The sequence below is a fragment of the Megascapheus bottae genome, chromosome 6, assembly GCF_031878675.1.
Source record: "Megascapheus bottae isolate mThoBot1 chromosome 6, mThoBot2.hap1, whole genome shotgun sequence".
In the NCBI taxonomy this organism is placed as follows: Eukaryota; Metazoa; Chordata; class Mammalia; order Rodentia; family Geomyidae; genus Megascapheus; species Megascapheus bottae.
The window spans coordinates 63,146,034-63,165,611 of record NC_143514.1 but is presented as its reverse complement, the minus strand read 5'-3'; the positions used below and the strand labels follow the sequence as shown (position 1 = coordinate 63,165,611).

General features: G+C 51.1%; 1 protein-coding gene across 2 annotated transcripts; it reads left to right on the top strand.

The window, feature by feature from the left end:
• The first annotated feature begins 839 nt into the window (after positions 1–839).
• On the top strand, positions 840–18,964 carry Gjb3 (gap junction protein beta 3). 2 transcript variants are annotated; one of them, XM_090333813.1, is made up of 2 exons: positions 840–850; positions 17,851–18,964. In XM_090333813.1, the coding sequence occupies exon 2, from the start codon at positions 17,885–17,887 to the stop codon at positions 18,683–18,685; it is 801 nt and encodes a 266-aa protein (XP_090189939.1). In that variant the 5' UTR covers positions 840–850; positions 17,851–17,884; the 3' UTR covers positions 18,686–18,964. The 2 variants fall into 2 exon arrangements, with proteins under 2 accessions (XP_090189939.1, XP_090189938.1); XM_090333812.1 differs by lacking the exon at positions 840–850 and adding an exon at positions 15,883–15,947.
• Positions 18,965–19,578: the final 614 nt, after the last annotated feature.

Genomic DNA, 19,578 nt, shown 5'->3' with positions numbered 1-19,578 from the left:
CTGACTGGTTTAGCCAATAGCCACTAGTCTTTCTGCTGCTGCTACATTCCTTATTCTTTTTTTTCGCCAGTCTTGAAACTTGAACTCAGGCCCTGGGTGCTGTCTCTGATCAAGACTAGCTAATGCTCTACCACTTGAGCCACAGCTCCCCTTCCAGCACTTTTTTTTGGGGGGAGGGGGAAACTAATTGGAAATAAGAGTCTCATAGACTTTCCTACCCAGGGTTGGCTTTGAACCATGATCTTCAGATCTCAGTCTCCTGAGTAGCTAGGATTACAAGTGTGAACTACCTGCACTCAACTACATTTCTTATTCTTGGTGTCTTCACAGTCAGCACGCTAGCCTTTCAGTTCCTTGACCCACTTTCTTCCAGTAAGCCTTTTTTCCACCCACCACACCCTCCCACATGGGTCCTACACTCCAGATTTGTCTGTACCAAAAGCTCGGTCATTGGCTAGCCATCTACGTGCACTTATGCTCCAGCAATCTTTCTACCCCAGCTATCCATTGCCCCATGACCCCCTTCACAGCCTTCCTTCCCCCCTGAAACCCCATGGACCCCAGATAATCACCAGCTTGTAGATGTCTGCCATTCCCTTGCCTTTGTGTGTCTCTCTAGCACTCAACCTGAGGAGACCTGCTCCACACAGCACTCATTTCTGGGCATCTGAGAATCACACTACCAAATGACTGGCCTCCTGAAGCTCAAGTGAGCACTCAGCATCATTAAGTTCTACGTTTTTGCCACAAAGGGATTGTGTCTTCTGGCTACAAACTGCCAGGCCACACCGTCCCAGTCCTCCATTTCAGAGAGAAGCCAGACACCCCACCCTGCTGGGGAGTGGAAGCAGTAAGTAGCTACTGGCTCAGCCCCTCACTGCCCACCTGTCAGCTTCCCAGCCTGAGCACCTGTTCACCCTACCTCCTCCTCCTGACCCAGACCAAAGCGCCCCTGACCTGTGACACACCCTCCACTCGTGCTGTACCTCAATTCCAGGAATTGAGTTGTGAGAAAACAGAGAAGTCAGATTTGGAGAGGTATAATTGGAAGTCTATTAAAAAAAAAAAACACTGGCTGAGCTGGGTGCAGTGGCTCAGGCCTGTAATCCTAGCTACTCAGGAGGCTGAGATCTGGGGATCAAGGTTCAAAACCAGCCCGGGCACAAAAGGACCTGAGACTCTTATCTCCAATTAACCTCTAGAAAACGAGTGAGACTCTTATCTCCAATTAACCTCTATAAAATGGGAAGTGGGGCTTGGCTCAAGGGTAGGGTGGTAGCCTTGAGCTGAAGTGCTCAGGGACAGCAACCCAGGCAGAGATCAAACCCCAAGACCCACAAAAAAGAGAGAAAGAAAAGAAAAGCCGGGCATAGTGGCTCACGCCTGTAATCCTAGCTACTCAGGAGGTTGAGATCTGAGGATCAAGATTCAAAGCCAGCCTGGAAACAAAAGGACCTGAGACTCTTATCTCCAATTAACCTCTATAAAATGGGAAGTGGGGCTTGGCTCAAGGGTAGGGAGATAGCCTTGAGCTAAAGAGCTCAGGGCCAACACCCAGGCCCAGGAGTAGGGTGGTAGCCTTGGGCTAAAGAGCTCAGGGAGTGCCCAGGCCAAGTTCAAGTCCCATGACCCACAAAATAAATAAAGAAAGAAAGAAAAGAAACAAAGGAAATAAAACCAATGGCTGGCTGCAGGTAGATTCCCATCTCAAAGACCAGCAGCCCAGAATAGAGCTTTTTACAAAACTTTTTAAAGGAAAACAAACAAACTTTGTAGGGGTAGAGACCATGCCTTAACAGCCTTAACAAACATTATACATAAAGCAAGTTAGATGAGGATACTTATTCCTAGCAAAAGTGTTATACATAGGCAGAGAGCTATCCAGGGGAACAATAAGGGGCAATCAGAACCTCAGTTATCTAGAGGGAGCGTGGGCTTTCTGGAGCCCAACAACTCCTGATGTAATTTGCAATCTAAAGACTGTCCTTTATCACCTCTAGAGCTCTCAGGATGTCCCCATCTTCTACTAACTTTTATTCAGATGCCAAGATGGCATTACTTAGATCCAGTACGCGTATTTCACTAAGACACAGGACCTGTCCCACATTTTTCCTTTCTGGGAATGATGTACTAGTTGCTTTTCTTTTTCCTCTTTAAATTCTCTCTTGCTGGAGGGGATTGGGCTGACAGGAAGGGTGTGGAAGAGGTTGAAGACTGAAGATGGTCAAAACTGATTATTTCAACTAGTAAACAGAGTGAAGAAACCAGTTGCAATTGCTTAGTACAGGAGGGGATGGGGGCAGGGAAGGGGTAGAGGGCTGAGATGGGTGGAATATACTATAACATATGCAGAAGTGTAATAATACAATCTTAACACACATGCACCTATATAGCCAACCAAGCTAATTTTATAATTCCCCAACACTACATCTTCTCCAGCTGCCTATGCTATGGATAAAACCAAAATCCTCTAATCGGGGTGTACCCTTGTCTCCACTTCCTCCGTCCTTCTCCATCCTTACTTCATCTATACTTCAGCATCCCTGTTTCTTCGCCCATGATTCTCCTCCCATTCTTCTCCACATTCTCCACCCTCCATCTGTCCTTCCCCATCCATTCCTCCTCTGCACCCATCCTTTTCTATCCATCCTTCTTCGTTCATAGGTGACTCCCCTTCCAGTCCTTGGCTTCCAAGTTCCAAAGTGCAGTGGACACTGAAGGATTGATTCCTACCTTCTTCCCCAGTATCAAGCAAAGCACCAGACACACACTCACATGCTTATCCAGAAGGAAGGTCATTCCAACCTTCGCCCCCAGGAGACAATAGCCCCTAGCCCCAGGTAGAACATTCCACTCTGGGGCTGGCCCAAGATATCACTCTTGACCTCCAAGAGACCATAGCCCTTAAAAAAAAAATTTCTGTTTTCTTGGTAAGAGCTACATAAGCCCACCCCAAAATCCAGTCCCTCTCACAGCCTCCAAATCCACGGGTGGGTCTGTGCTGCTCACTGGCAATAAACAGTCCTAAGCAGTTGAAGGAGTCTGGCCTATTCCTTTTCCATTCTCCTCCATTTTCCTAACAGACACTTATTTCACTTCATCTCACTCCCTTGACAACTTTGGTCAGTGAGTTTCCCCACACAGCTTGTCTTCTTGGCCCCACACAGCTTGTCTTCTTGGCCGTGGTACAGCACCCCATCCTGGCTCCCTCCCCTCTCCTCCACGGCTCTTTCCTAATCTCCACAGGTGCCTCTTCCCCTACCTGCTCTTTACCTGTGAAATGCCCCACACCCCGTTCACCCTCTTTTCTCCTCTGCGTACATTTTGCCCACTGTGATCTAGTCCAGTGCCATCAGTAAAACCATCTTAAGAAACTGCTGAGCTCATTTCTGTGTTCAGATCTAACTTCTCCCATGAGTCTCATGTTCAGGCACCCCACTCCCTGCTGGTCTTTAACTCAGAACTCCAAACCCCCTGCCCACAGCAGGCCTTCCCCTCCTTGGGAGATGATTCACTGGAGCAGGGCTGGGACCTCTTTGATGCCATGGGCCATTTAGATATTATGACATGGTTTTCAGGACGTATGAAATGATTAATACAGGCAGATGGGTGGTGAGGAGACTCTTCTCACATACTGAATGTTTGAGGTTTCCTAGCCTGCTAAAGAAAAGGCACTTCCAGGGGCCTAGAGTTTGGCCAAGAGGTAGAGTGCTTGCCTAGCATGCAGAAAGACCGGGGTTTGATTCCTCAGTACCAAATACATTTTTTTTAAAAAAAGGTAGAAGTGGTGCTGTGGCAGAGCTGGTAGAGCTCTAACCTTGAGAAAACCCAAGGACAGTGTTCAGGCTCTGAGTTCAAGCCCCAGGACTGGCAAAAAAAGAAAAAAGAAAAGGCACTGCCAGCCAACCAAAGATGGAAAAGACCAGTATGGGTGGAGTGAGAGCAGAAGGACAGAGCTAAGGGAGATAGGTGTGGAGAGGAAGCCACCAAACACCTGGCTGCATAATATTAGGTTGCATACCTTTTAAAACTGATGCAGTCGGTGTGCATTTTCCAACTCTATAACATAACCACTTCCCTTACTGTTTCTAGAATAGTTTAAGAGCAGGGAGGGGTGCTAACAAGCAAGCTGGTCTATATGATTAAATGTATATGAAATGTCTTTGCCTCGGTTTTTTTTTTTCTGGTCCAGTCAAGTGACCTCTATGAATATCTCAGGCTTCATTGACTGGGGTTATTTCAGGCTAATGAGTTTTGTTGTTCAAAATATAGTATTTGAACCGAGTGCTAGTGACTCACATCTGTAATCCTAGCTACTCAAGGAGCTGAGCTTCTTGATTTTGGTTCAAAATAAGCCTGGGCAGGAAAGTCTCTGACTCCTTATCTCCAACTGACCAACTAAAAGCAGGAAGTGGAGCTGTGGTTCAAGTGGTAAAGTGAACAAAAAAATCTAAGGAACAGCACTCAGCCTAGCCCAAAAGAAAAAGATAATAATAAAGCACGATTTGAGAACATACTTCATAATACAAGACAAATTTTTTCTTCCAAGGGGTAATTTTGTAACCAAGTATTATGGGGTTTTGTTTTTGTTTTGTTTTGTTTTGTTTTTTTTTCAGATTCACTTCACTTTTATTAGGAATCTCAGATGAGTAGAAATAACTTCAGTTGATATTAAAAGAAAGTATTCCAAAATGGTTAGGTTACAGATAATTGTTGCACATTAAAAAATAAAAATCCCACCCAAGGAAGCAAATGGAATCCCATGTTTTCATAGCAGTGAGTATGCATTCTCTAATCGTCTGACCATCCAACATTTACCAGATGCATCCAGTCTCTCAAGAGAATATTGTACACTAATGATGTCAACTGGGACATAGGCAAAATATCCCAAAATGTTTTATAAAGGTTTTTGGATTCTTTTTTTTTTTTTTTTTTTTTGCCAGTCTTGGGCTTGAACTCAGGGCCTGAACACTGTCCTTGGGCTTTCTCAAAGCTAGAGAGAGCTCTACCACACAGCACCACTTCTGCCTTTTTCTTTGTATGTGGTACTGAGGAATTCAGACCCAGGACTTTATGCATACTAGGTAAGCACTCTACCACTAGGCCACATTCCCAACCCCCAAAGTTATTGTGTTCTATTTAGGTATTCCCCAAATCTACATCCCATGGCTGGGTCCCTCCCCCTCCCTAATATATCAGCAACCTACTAGATCTCTAGACATGGCTGCCAGACAGCTGACCCACTTTTATCAGGCACCTATTATTTTTGGAGCACTAGTATAGGTGCTGGGGGGGGGGGTGATGGAAATGGGTGACATAATATGAGAATAAACCCATGAGGAAAACTTCACATGCCAGTAAAGGGCTTCCCAGAAGAATGGGGGCTCCCAAAGGAGAGATATTGACACTGACAAGTGACTGTCAAAGGCTCAGGTGTGTGACACTGAGAAAAAAAATACCAGTTTCTTAAACAGATTCCAAAAGCACTTTGCTATTGAGCTTGGTGGTACATGTCTGTAATCCCAGGGCTTGGGAGACTGTTGCAGGAGGATCAGGAGTTTGAAGCCAGCATGGATTACATAGTGAGATTCTTTCCAATAAATAAATAAACAAAAGTAAACATAAAAAGAACAATGTTATGTCTCAGACATCGTGTGCATAAAGTTTTTGTTTGTTTGCATATTGAGAGACTAGATCTCTCTATGCAGTCTTGAACTTACACTCCTCTAACTTCTACCTCCCAAGCCCTGGGACTACAGGCAGGAACCCCTACACCCAACTCACAAGAAGACTGTCATTGGTGTACTCAAGGCAGAAGCATCATCTGTGAAGACAGAATGAACATCTTGGGGATAGTAAGAACCAAGCAAATAGAAAGAGTAACAAAACTCTAATCACATTATGGCATATGTTTTAAAATGTAAAAGGTTTCGTGGGTGTAGCTCAGTGGTAGAGAGAGGAACCAGCACAAAATCCTGGGCTGGGTTACCCAGGCAGTAAGTGGAGCCAGTGGATAGCACTCTACGGGGACGGTGTGGGACTCTGCAGATGCCCAAGAATGGAGGATTATTGGCTAAAGAGAATGGAGAAGAGCCAGCCAAGGGTAGGCAAATGGATGTCCTGAAAACCAAGAGAATAGGAGGTCCCAGAAGAAGCCAATGGGGCCACGGGTGCCTTGAGAATAATGGTTCTAGACAGGGAAAGTGATTTCCAGAACCAAACCACTGATATAGGCCAAGTAAAGGCTATATGAAGCTCAGCAGATTCACAACAGGACAGCTATGGATACCCAAGGCAGGAGAGCAGTCTATAGAGACAGATGCAGAAACAGGGCCTCGGGGGACCAGCGGGAGCTAAGCAAATAAAGATGGTAAATGTGGCTGCCTCCAGGGCGGAGAAAGGAAAAGGGTGTTAAAGTTTTGTTAGGATGGGAGATGCTAGAAAGGTCCATGTTACAAGGGGATGAATCCAGTAGAGGAAGATCAAGAGCCCTAGAGAAATGGACCCAGTGTCTGGCAGATGCTTAAACTTAGAGAAGGATAAGTTGGCTGCTGTAATGGGAGAAGAAGGAAATGGTGAGACAGGTGCATCTAGTTCAGGTCATCCTGTCCTCTGACGGTTACTCCTGCCCAGCCATCTCCCTAAAGTCCTCCCTCATCTGCTCAGGGCCTTTCATAGGCCACTCCAGGCCACTGCCTACTCCATTGGTCCTTCCTGCATTCCCTTCCTTCTGTATCCCACCCAGGCCTGAGCCCCAAGAATCACCATTGTCCTCATCTCACCTGGGTCCTGCCCACTGAGTCCATCATGTCCTGGGACTGTAGGCTCTCAGAGTGTGGGACCAGTTCCCACCCCAGCCACAGTATTCAGGAAAGGGGCAATAAATGCTTGCTGAGGTGATCAGGGGGACAAATTGCCATTGGCCTTGCACCCCTCCAATGTAGCAGCACTCTAGGCCCCAGTGGGCCCTACTGGGTCTACGACTGGAGCCTACTGGACTCCAGAATCTGCTAGAATAAGCTACCCAACCAGAGTGAGACCCCTGGGAATCCACATCCCCCAGCCCCAGCTGGGTATTCGGTGCTGTGTGACAAAGCCTGCCTCCGTCTCCCTCTGTCATCCCACGCTAGGAGCCTTCTCAGTTCCCCTACTCTCCAATGTTCTAGAGCATTTGACATCCTTTCCCCACAGAATGTAGAGACTTTCCAGGAAGACTATTCTTTTCCCACAATTCCCCACCAACTGCCTCTTCCCTTTCCTCCCTTCGCCCCCACAGCAAGTCAACAGCACTAGTCCTGACCTGCTCCTTGCTCCTCTCTAATCTCCCGGCCAGGGCTCTAATCTCCTGACCTTGTTGTCTCAGAAATCACACTCCTCCCTATCTCCCTTCAATCAGTACTTCAGTGTTCTCAGAACCGTCTTATCCAAGAAACAAAAGCCAACCCTCCCTTACCCAGAGCCCCTTGCAGCCAGCCAGCTCATCTCTGATCTGTCTTTCCCAACCTCTTCTCCTTCCTCACCCCCCACGCCCTCACCCACCACCGGTAATCTATCTTGGCCAACTCCACCTATGGCTCCTTTGTCACTCAGCCAGTGGGTGCTCTCTAGCCTTGCCTTGATTGAAGAGGCATTTAAGGATCCAGAGCTGGAAAGGCCATGACTTTTTCCTAGTTCTGATTCACCCAGAAAGGGCTCCTCTTCCTCTGACCCGGGCTTCTGAAGGTGCACTGCATATCCTGAACCCCTAGAGATGCATCCACATGTAGCAAGTATCCCGCATTCCTTTAGACTTAAGCAGAATCCCACTGTGTTCGTCCTCAGCAGTCCAGGTCAAGCCAGGCCAGGGCTCTCTTGTTGTTTCCATTGTTTCTAAGGAAGGCATATAGTGCCAAAACTTAGGAAGGTATGAGCTCGTAGCTGAGATGAAGGCCCATGTACTAATTTCCATGAATCCAGTGGAGAAGGGTCTGAGAAAAGCAGAGGAGCCCCTGTCGTATCATGTTTCTACAAACCTTCCCCCTGTGTGCCCATATTAAGTTGAATTTTTGTCATTTGCAATTCAATGCCCAGGTGTGATACCAGGTTTTTTGCTGCTATATTGTTCTGGTATTCCTTTAACCACCCCTCTCCATCTCTGTGACCCTCCCCCCACACACACACTGAAATGAGAAGGTGCCAGGGTTTCTTTCCCTTGTCATTCCCCCCATTGCACCACCCCCCATGTTCCTGTCCCAAACTCCATATCTCCCTCCTCTCTGTATTGTCAATCCTTTATTGTCATAGAATGAATAGGCTTAACAGAAATTACCATCTGAACTATTTTAAGTGCACAATGAGGTACCATTAACTACATTAGTGGAGTGTGACCACCTCCACTGTTGAGCTCTAGAACTTTCTCATCACCCCTAGCAAAAACTCTATACCTAGCTGGGCTAGGTGGCTCACACCTGTAATGCTAGCTACTCAGACGGCTGAGATCTGAGGATCACGGTTCAAAGCCAGCCCAGGCATTAAAGAACCTGAGACTCTTATATCTCCAATTAATTACTAGAAAGGGAAGTAGTAGAATGGCCCGCTGGCCATTAGCTGAGAAGCTGGAGAAAAGGAACATGTTGGGAGGGACAGAAGACTCAGGAGTACAGTCTGCCAGGTGAAGTAGGTGTTTGCAAATGTCACTCGGGGGGCTGTTCCCCTCACCCACTTTGTCTGCCACAGGGTTTTGTCATTCAGCTGTCCTGGAACTCACCATCCTCCTCCCTTCCCAGTGCTGGGATACTGGGAATGTAGAGGTTGCCACCAAGCTACCACACCTGGCTTGGTGCAGCCATTTGACCAGGCCTTGGTGTGGAAAGACTCTTTTTTATTATGAGGCAGGCCCACAGGTTGAGCTTCATCTAATCCCCACCACAGTCTGTCCCAGAGGCTTGGGCTTGGGTGGGGCTCAGGACTGGCTGTTTTCGAGTAGATCTCAGTCACCTAGGGAAAGAAAAGAACCTTTGTGCACTGCTGGTGGGAAGGTAAAATGGTATAGTGGTTGTGGAAAACTGCCTGGCAGCTCCTCAAAAAGTTAGACACAGATTTTCCCTGTGACCTAGACAAAGCAAGGCCTGGAGAACATTCATTGGCTCTGAGACAAAGCCATCATAGGTGAAGTTGGCACAGGTAGGCAGTTGAATGGTCTGGTGTGGCCCAGATAGATTATAGCTGACGCGTGAGGGAGAGGGAGGTAATGAGGGAAAAGAGGCTGAGAAAGTCAGGAAGAAGATGAAGTAGTTTGGAAAGCCAGGTTTGTATTGTAATTTTGGGATGGGACAGATCTGAGAACACAGACATGCCCAGAATGGCAGCATAGAATGGGGCTGGTGTGTTATATGTGAATCTGAATGGCATTACAAGCTCTGACAGGTGAAGACCCCCCCCCCAGTATCAGAAGATCCATGCCCACATAGACAAAAGAGGCAGGAGCAGAAGGTACAATTTCAAATGGGACTCTAGTAGCTCATGCCTGTAATCCTAGCTACTCAGAAAGCTGAGATCTGTGGCTCTCGCTTTGAAGCCAACCAGAGTGGAAGGATCTGCGAGATTCATTTTTTTCTTTTTTTGGCAGTCCTGGGGCTTGAACTCAGGACCTGGGCACTGTCCTTGGGCTTTCTCAAGGCTAGACTTGAGCCACAGCATCACTTCTGGCTTTTTCTGTGTATGTGGTACTGAGAAATCGAACTTAGGGGCTTCATGCATGTGAGGTGAGCACTCTACCACTTAGCCATAGTCCCAGCCCCAGATCTGTGAGATTCTTAAGCCAACCAAGGCAGAAAGATCTGTAAGATTCTTATCCCCTATTATCCAGTAAAAAGCTAGAAGTGGATCTGTGGCACAAGGGATAGAGCACCATCCTTGAGGAAAAAAAAATTCCAAGCAAGAGTGTACAACCCTAATTTAAGCACCAATACCAGAACATTATTATTATTATTATTATTATTATAAAAAGAGTGGAGTTCTACATGTGCACAGTATACAGCAATGTTTAGTGTGCTCAGGGAAATGGACCACACATCAAAGAGAAGGTATAGCATGATCACATGAAATCCCAGAAATTTCACATGCATGCATTCTCCCAGGTACAGGAAATAGATCAGGGTTGGCCAGAGGCTGGGTGAAGGGATGACTTAGAGATTAATGCTTAATAGGTACAGATGTCTTTTGGGGTTTTTTTTGGAGGGGGCAGGGTGGTCATGGAGCTTGAACTCTGGGCCTGGGTGCTGTCCCTGAGCTTTTCGGCTCTGTGTGGGTGTTGGGGGAGGCAGGGGTTCATAGCTCGATGGTACAGTGCTTGCTTAGCTTGAGCAAGATCTTAAGTTTGATGTCCAGTGGCAACATACACACACACACACACACACACACACACACACACACGTCCTGTGAACTAGTTGAAATTTTAAATATAACTGGAACTTTTGCCAGTTTTTGTTTCAATTGGCTTCCATATCAGACAACTTTTGTAAGAGTTTAACCTGTCACAATGAAGCCATTGACTTCCACAAAGCACCTGTAAGGAAATGTCAGTTAGCAGCGGATGTGTGCGAGCAGAGTTCAGAGAAATTGTCTTGACTAAAGATCAGTATTTCGCGGTTATCTATTAATTTTGACTTTTTCCTTGACGAGCCAGGGAGTCGAGTCTTGCTGTGTTGCTCAGCCTGACTTCAGACTCTCTCTTCCTGTCTCAGCCTTCCAGGAGCTGGAATTGCAGGTGTAGCACACAGCCAGGCTGAACTTTGACATTGCCAATCCTGTTAGTGGCTGGTATGAGAACAAAGAGGAGAAGAAACCCCAGGACTAAACTCTGGGTACCCCAGTGTTCAAAGTCAATGAGTTCCAGAGGAGCCAGCAAAGGAGACTGAGGAAGTACAGGGGAGATAGAAAGGGGTCAAGGGGACTGGAGATCCATGATCAGAGTGTTGTGAAGAGAGAGGAACCCTCACTCAGTGCCACCCCAGTGGATTATGCTGGGGGAAGGAGGAGACCAGAGGCCACTGTGGGTGTAGTTTGGGGTAACAGTAGGATTAACAAAAACAATATAACAATAGACACCGATTCATGTCATTTCAAGAGGGAGAGAAATTGTTCACAATGATGGGTTTGATGCAATTTTCTCCAAAGAGGAGAAACAAAATGAAGGAAAGTGGAGTAAAGGAAAGTGTTGAGTTTGGTTGTTTGGTTTGGTTTTCCCTAAGGAAAATGCAAAATAGCAGCGCATTTTGTAATGAGGAAGCTCTGATCCAGCAGAGAAGAAAAGTAGGTGATGGAGAAAGAGGAGGAGAAGATGAGGGGCCTGGTGAGCAGATGGGGAGGGGCACATAATGACTTGAAGCCTGGCAGCGCTCAGCCAAGGCTGGCATGTGCGACATTTGGGGCAGAGCTGTGCAGGAAGGTGGTCCAGGCAAGTCTGTGTGTCTTGGATGACAGGCAGCTCCCCAGCCTGGACCTTGTACTGCTGCTCTGTCACTGCGGCCCCCACCACTCTGCAAGGCTTCCTTTCACCTGCCCCAGGAAGAGGGTCTCCATTCTGTCTCAGACACAGTCTCCTGCCTTTTGCAGCCCCACCCTGGGAGGGGAGGCCCTGCCCTTCCCAGGAAGCCTTGCCCAAGGCCTTGACAGAACTGGAGCTGTAGAACAAGAGGCAGAGGCCTGGGAGCAAGACCAGCCCTGACCAGGGCCTGGACCAGATCCTGGAAAAGGTGCAGTGGCTTCAGATCTGCCACCTCCAGATGGCAGGTGTGAAGCCAGAGGGGCAAGGGGGTGGCAGAGGAGTTGCCAGGTCCTGGCGCAACACAACCTTGCCTGCAGCAGCGGGATGACCTACATGGCCTCCCACACAGTCCCCACTCAAGGAGCAGAAATTTAGGGTGGGACAGCAGGGCCTGGGGCCTTCAGAGGTTCTGTGGGAATGGTGAACCAGCCCAGCTCCATCCAGAACAGGCAAAGGCCATTGCTGGGGGGCACTGCCTGGCACCAGGAGGAGGGGACAGCTTTGTCAGGGTCTCAGTGACAGGACCTGCACCATAGGATCGCCTGATCACTCAGCCACTCACACAGACACCACCACATACCATTACCTCCCACTCACACACACACACACCCCATTACCTTCCATCAATGCACACACACACCACCTCCCATAAACACACACACATACACACACACATCTCCCACACTGACACATACACCATCATCTTCCACACCAACACACACACACACCATCTCCAGATCACACACATTCACAAACGCATGCATCAAGAAGTACCCACCCACAGGGCCCACGAACCCAAATCGCACAACCCCAGGCCTCAGACACCTTCCGCGTGCTTTGCAAATGGTCGTGGGGCCCAGGCCTGGCAGGTGTAACAGGAACAGAGCTGCCTCCCACCCCACATGACCTCAGGAAAGGTTGTAGGAAGCTCTGTGTGAAGAGGGAGCAGTGCAGAAGCTGTAGAAGGGGTGACTGGGGACCCCACGAAAGTGAACCGTTCCTTCAGAGAAGAAGCCTGTCAGGCAAAGAGCTGGGAAAGCGGGGTGGGGGGGGTGGGGGGGTGGGGGAACAGGTGCTGCCAAGTCAGGGACCAAATGGACTGGCCTGTGTGGGAAACGTGAAGAAGGGGCCATGCCTGACGGCTGGTGGTGGGTGGCAGGCTGTGAGCAGCAGTGAGTCCTTGGCTGCCTGCAGGCTGACCAGGGGAGAGTGGGCATGAGCTAGAGGTAATGATACGTCACTGCAAGGCTTTAATAGGGAGTGACAAGCTCTGTTTATATCATTAAACCACTACTTTAAACCAGAGGAAACCATGGGAGAAATTTTTATTTCAAATCTCAGTGGCCAAGGCCTTTGTAATTATGACCAAACCCAGGTGGCATAAAAAGAAAATGAAAACATTTGGCTACCTGAAGTATACTTGACGCTGCACCAGGAAAACTCCAAATGTAAGTTCAAAATACAAAGTGTTAGGAGGGGGACAACTTTCGATTTTCATCACAGACGGAGGGGCTTGTTTCCTTAAGATGTAAAAAGATCCTAAGAAATAAATAATAAAAAGGCAATCGTCCTCAGGGGGGAAAAATAGGTGAAGGCAATTTGAAGAGAACAAAAACATTTTCTGTTAACAGGAAGAAAACAGCTCTCATAAGAGAAATACATACATATATATATATATGGTAATATCACTGGCAAAATTCAAGTTTTCTAATGTAAAAATGGACAGCATAGCCAGGTGAGGTGGCTCACACCTGTCATCCTAGCTACTCTGGAGCCTGAGATCTGAGGATCAAGGTTCAAAGCCAGCCCAGGCACAAACTTATGTCCAATTAACCTCTTGAAAATGGGAAGTGGGGCTTGGCTCAAGGGTAGGGCTGTAGCCTTGAGCTGAATAGCTCAGGGACATCACCCAGCCAAGTTCAAGCCCCATGATCCACCAAAAAAAGGGGGGGGCAGGATATTAAGAAACAAGGACCCTCATGGCTTGTGGTACTAAGAATTGTTTCATGGGGGGGGGTTGGAAATATTTATCAAAATTTTCAACAAATATTGAATTCTGACCCAAAGTTCAGCAGGGCACTGGTGTGGCTCACACCTGTAATCCCAGCTACTCAGGAGGCTGAGATCTGATCATGATTCAAAGCCAGCCTGGACAGGAAAGTCTGTCATATCCAAGTAATCACCAGAAAATGAGAAATGGAGCTGTGGCTCAAAGTAGGAGAGCTCAGGGAGCTGGGAGTTTGGCCTAGTGGTAGCGTGCTTTGCCTAGCATGCACGAAGAGCCAGGTTCAATTCCTCGGTTTCACATACCTAGAAAAAAAGCCAGAAGTGGTGCTGTGGCTCATGTGGTAGAGCTCTAGCCTTGAGAAAAACCCAAGGAGAGTGCTTAGGTCCTGAGTTTAAGCCCAGGACTGGCAAAAAAAAAAAAGCTCAGGGACAGCACTCAGGCTCGGAGTACAAACTCCATGGCCCCCACACAAAAAAAGTAACCCCCAAATTCCTAGGAACTCTTCTTATTTACCTAATTTTAAACTGGGTTAATCAAAGCTTCTTTAGGGTTCTTCATTGCAGTGGTGATTAGAACAAGAAAGAGGAAGACTGAAACAAGAGAGGAAGGGAGAAGGGAAGGAAGGAAGGAAGAGGAGAGATGAGAGATGGAGGGACAGAGAGGGAGAGTAAGGAGTAAGGGAGGGAAAAAGGAAGGAAGGAAAAGAAGAAAGGGAGGGAGAGAGACCGGAAACAGCCTTAATTTTCATCAATGTGGGACTGATTAAGTATGTTGCAATATATATACTATCAAGCTCTATCTATAGTGTCTTACTAGCAAGCTCTATATTAGAGAGAAACTGCGTCATCCTTTGTTGGTGAGAAAGCTCATTACACAGTGGCACGCACACATTCACAGGCTGCACGGAGACCTCTGTAGTGTAGAATAGGCACAGATGCTTCAGGAAGGAAATATCTGGGCTGGGTGGCTGTGTGTGGCCACTTGTGAGGCCTGGGTCTTACACACACACACACACACACACACACACACACACACACACACACACAGTGTGGTGTTCAGAAGTGGCCCCAGAACTGTGGAGATGTTATCATTGAAGAGACTGGAGTCAGAGCCCAGGATGAACTCACCTGAGAGGAGAGACACTGGGCCTTGGGGATGCCTGCAATCTGTGTGGCCCTGAGCACGTTCCATTTTCTCCATCCTAGAAGTGGGAAGAAGGACTGTGGGGACCTCCTCTGGATGCTGAGAGGGGAGGAGCATCCTTGTGCCCCCGAGTCCAGCTGTGGGACACAAAGGGGTTCCCTGCTGGCACCTACTCACCCCTAGCTACTCAAGAGGTTGGGATCTGAGGATCATGGTTCAAAGCCAGCCCCAACAGGAAAAGCCAGGGAGAGTCATCTCTCCAGTTATCCACCCATACTCAGTCCCTGAGTTCAAGCCTCACGATCCCCACCACACACACACGGGTAACCTGCCAGGCACATTGGCTCTTCTCATCTGTAGTTTCCTCTAGCCACTCAGGGGGCTGAGATCTGAGGATCCCAGTTTGAAGCCAGCCCAGGCAGAAAGAAATCCCTGAGACTCATCTCCACCTTAACCAGCCAGAGCCAGATGTGGAGGGCCAACCAATGGCAGAGCGCCAACCTTGAGGGAGGAAGCCGGGCAGGACACAGGTTCTGAGCTCAGGCTCCAGGACCAGCACAACATGAGAGCCAAGTGGGTACCCCACGCTCTGCGGGGACCACAGGTCTGACCGGGCAGCGTGGGTTGATGGCCTTGGACTGCGTAGACACTATGTGCTGTCCAGACACGGAGGACGTGGGGCGGCTGTGACTAAGACCCAGGGATTCCCCCAAGGGCCACGTCCTAGGTTTTCCCCCAAAGATCCGGGACCCATGGACTCTCCAGGTTCAGTTCCCGGGCATGGCCCCCTGGACAGGCTGTGCCTGTGGGGGACACCCAGGAGTGACCCCACGAGGGCCCGAGGGCCCAGTTACCCGACGGGGCGTCCCACCCAGTCCTTCACTGCCCTCTGGCCGGCACGGCGCTGGGCAGTTTGCACGGTGCCGTCCGCCTGCCCGCTCCTCGCGGCCCGAGCCCCGGCCCTGCCACGGCCACCGGGGTCCCCTTCCCCATTCCACGGGAGCCAGCCGCTCCGGGTGGGGGGGGGGCGCGGCGCTGGGCGGCGGCGGCGGGACTCGAACCCGGGCCGCCGCGGGTCGCCGCGGGCCTCCGCTCCGGGCCCCGCCCCGGCCGGGCAGGCCCCGCCCCCTCTCCTCCCCCTCCTCCTGCTCCTCCTCCTCCACGCCGCCCCCGGGCTGCGCTCCCAGCCGCGCGCTCGGCTCCCGCCGCGCTCCCCCCCCAGTGCTGCCGCTCGCCAGGACCCCGGGCCAGGAGGCCGAGCCGCGGACGGTAAGTGGGGGCTTCCGAGCGCACCCCGACCCCCGGCGACCCCCGCCCACCCGCCGGTGTGGCCAGGCTGCGCCTGGGGTGCGGGAGGCGGGTGGAGGGGTCCCCGGCGCCTCTCCACGCTGGGCCGGCCGCAGCCCCCTTCTCCGCGGGGCTCCCCGCGGGAATGGAGGGAAGCAGGTGGAGGGCTCTGTCTAGGGTCGTGGGGGCATCCGTCCTTCGAGGCTGGACCCGGGGGAGAGAGAGGCCAGGCTGTGTGGGGGGCAGCTGGGGGCCCCCGGAACCGGCCCCGCCAGTCCCCGGCCAGGGAAGGGAATTCCTGGCGGCTGAGTTGCCTCCTTGAGGCGTGCCGTGGGGCGGGTCTGGGAGCCGCACCTGGGACGTGGACGGGGCGCGCGGAGCGGCCGGGCCCCCCAGCCCGGGAGGGGGCTCCGCTCCCGGCCTGCGAGGCCTGGCCCCGCTCCTGTGGAGCACTCTCCAGGTGGGTGCAGGCCAGGCAGGAAAGCCTCCAGATTCTTGCAGCCATCCAAGAAGGTAAAAAGGCCTTCCCCTTGGAGATAAGGGCCGGGGTCAACCAACAGCTCCCTCAGAATTGCTGGACGGCATCCAGTTGGCAAGTGCCGTGCAGAAGCTGAGGTGCAGAGCCCTTGCAGGGCCAGGGCCAGCGCCTTCTCCTGGCTCTCCCCAAAAATCCAGCTCTGGGGCAGTGGAGGAGGCACAGAGGAGGGTCTCTGGGAATGGGGATTCTCTCCAGGCACCCCATGCTGTCTAGGGCTGTGATTCCCAACCGGCAGGCACCCAGGAGAACAAGGGTGCTGCCCCTCTGCGGGCCTGCCCACCCCTCGCTCCATAACTCAGAGAGCTCAAGAGTTCACTGGAGGTCAAGGACCAGACAGAATGGGAGCCCAGAGATTCCCCGCAGCAGGTTCAGATCTGAGCCAATCTAAGCAGACCCTAAGAGATTTGGGGACCAGGCAAAGGACTCCCCAGTGAGAGGCCCCAGCCACAGGAGGTTCTGAGAGCTGTCCAGGTGGCCAGGTGCCATGGCCTGCTGAGCCCAGGGAGGCAAGTTGAGCATGTGGGAGAAGAGGGTCCCTTTAAAAGCACAGCAAGCAGCTAGCTGCCCGGACTTTAAGCCAGGGAGTGACTGTGATTGTGATGGAATGCACACACTGCTGGGTGCCAGTCAAGCAGAGCTGGGCCTCTAAGGAGGAGCCACTGCCATAATTTAGGGTAGAGAGATTGCAAGCTTGCCTGTGCTCCCAGGCACAGGCCCAGCCAGAAGCCATCCCTTGGTGCACACAAGCCCACACAGGCCCTCGAGACGTGCGAGCTCTACACCCATCTCGGCCCAGTACCAGCCCCAATACTAAGTGCACACAGCAGACCCACCCGTTCACACCCTCTGAGTCACAGAAAGGGCAGTGATGAGAGAGTCTGACTCAGGCACCCCTCAGCCACCCCACAGCCTGGCAGGTGGGTGGCCTAGACGCCCCAGGCCCAGGGAAGGGAAATCATCTCTACAGAGTCTCTGGATTTTTGTGTCTCCCTCCTACTCCTAAGCCCTGAGACTCACTTGTCTGGAAATCTTTATTGTCCGCTGGCTGCGGTTTGAGGATTGTAGAGTGAAGCCAACTAGAGTAGAAAAGTCTCCGGGACTCTTTTTTTTTTTCTATGTATGTGGTACCGAGGAATCGAACCCGGGTCTTCATGCATGCTAGGCAAGCACTCTACCACTAGGCCAAACTCCTGGCCCCGTCCCCGGGACTCTTAACTCCAATTAACCAGCAGAAAGTCAGAAATGGAGGTGCGGCTCAAGTGGTAGAGTGTCAGCAAAAAAGTTAAACCGGAGCCCAGGATCAGTATGGGGGATCCCCTCACAAGATGGTTTTCCCTTTTCCCTCAGGTGGCCGAGGCCCCCGGCGCCCCCAGCAGGCGCCATGGACTGGAAGACGCTGCAGACGCTACTGAGCGGTGTGAACAAGTACTCGACGGCATTCGGCCGCATCTGGCTGTCGGTGGTGTTTGTGTTCCGCGTGCTGGTGTACGTAGTGGCCGCCGAGCGTGTGTGGGGGGACGAGCAGAAGGACTTTGACTGCAACACGAAGCAGCCGGGTTGCACCAACGTGTGCTACGACAACTTCTTCCCCATCTCCAACATCCGCCTCTGGGCTCTGCAGCTCATCTTTGTCACCTGCCCGTCACTGCTGGTCATCCTGCACGTGGCCTACCGAGAGGAGCGGGAGCGCAAGCACCGCCAGAAACACGGCGATCAGTGCGCCAAGCTGTACAGCAACACGGGCAAGAAGCATGGCGGCCTGTGGTGGACTTACCTGCTCAGCCTGGTGTTCAAGCTCATCATCGAGTTTCTGTTCCTCTATGTGCTGCACATGCTCTGGCACGGCTTCACCATGCCCCGTCTGGTGCAGTGTGCCAGCGTGGCACCCTGCCCCAACACTGTGGACTGCTACATCGCCCGGCCCACCGAGAAGAAGGTCTTCACTTACTTTATGGTGGGCGCCTCTGCCGTCTGCATTGTGCTCACCGTTTGTGAGATCTGCTACCTCATCTTCCACCGCGTCGCGCGAAGCCTACGCCGGGAGAAGCCCAAGAACAGCAGCCTCCCAGCCTCCACCAGCCGGGCCTCCACCTGCCGCTGCCACCACAAGCTGCTGGTGACTGAGGAGCCTGAGCCAGATGACAAACTTCAGGCTTCAGCACCCAACCTGACCCCAATCTAAGCACAGGTGAGAGAGCAAAGACATGGTCCAGACAGAGACAACAGCAGACTGGGAGCACACAAAAAGAGAGGCCCCCTCAGCTAGGTGCCTGGATGGGATGCTTCTCCTGCTAGAGGCTTGGGAAAAGGCAGCAGTCCTGTCAGTGGCAGCCCCCCACTGCTCTCACCAGTGTGTGCAGCCGGATAGCCCCTGGTCCCAGGAACTCAGGGGCGTGTGCCCATGGGAATATCCTCCCACACCCACACTCAAGGTAGTTTCTCCACAAGCAATAAAGGTGTTTTATACAGACTGGTTTGGTCCTCAGTTGTCCCATTCTCCCACACTCAGCAAAGAGAAAAAGCCCTGTGGCTGAGTGAAGCTAGAGAAGGGTAGGGGTGCCATGCGTGGCTCAGGCTGGAGCTGGGGTATGCAGCTGTTAGGTGGCAGCTGGGTGGCTGGACACACTTGGGATTCTAGCTATGGCCACAAGAGGGTGTTGTGTTTCTTTGGCAACCCTGCATCCAAACTTTCCAGATTAGACTCCACCCTGAGTACACACTAAATCACAGTTACTCTCTCACAACGGACTTCATCACCAATCACTGCTGCCACAGACACACCTCTACCTTGTGTCCACAGAATCCTTGCTATCCACGCTCTCTCCCTGCACTCACAGCAGGCAATGCAGCCTACTCTGCAAGATCGCCTGCATCCCAGGCTGGCCATTTTCTCAGCATCTTCTCCATCCAGGCTCTTGGAAGAGTGCTGGGACTGCCTCTGAGTTACTGTCAGGAGCTGGTGAACAGAGAGCCAGTGCAAGCGAGGAGAGGCCAGGGCACTGCAGACGGACCCAGCAGTGGCTTACCTTTGCCCTTGCTATGGCCGTTAAGGGGTGGAGAAGCCAGCCAAGTTTA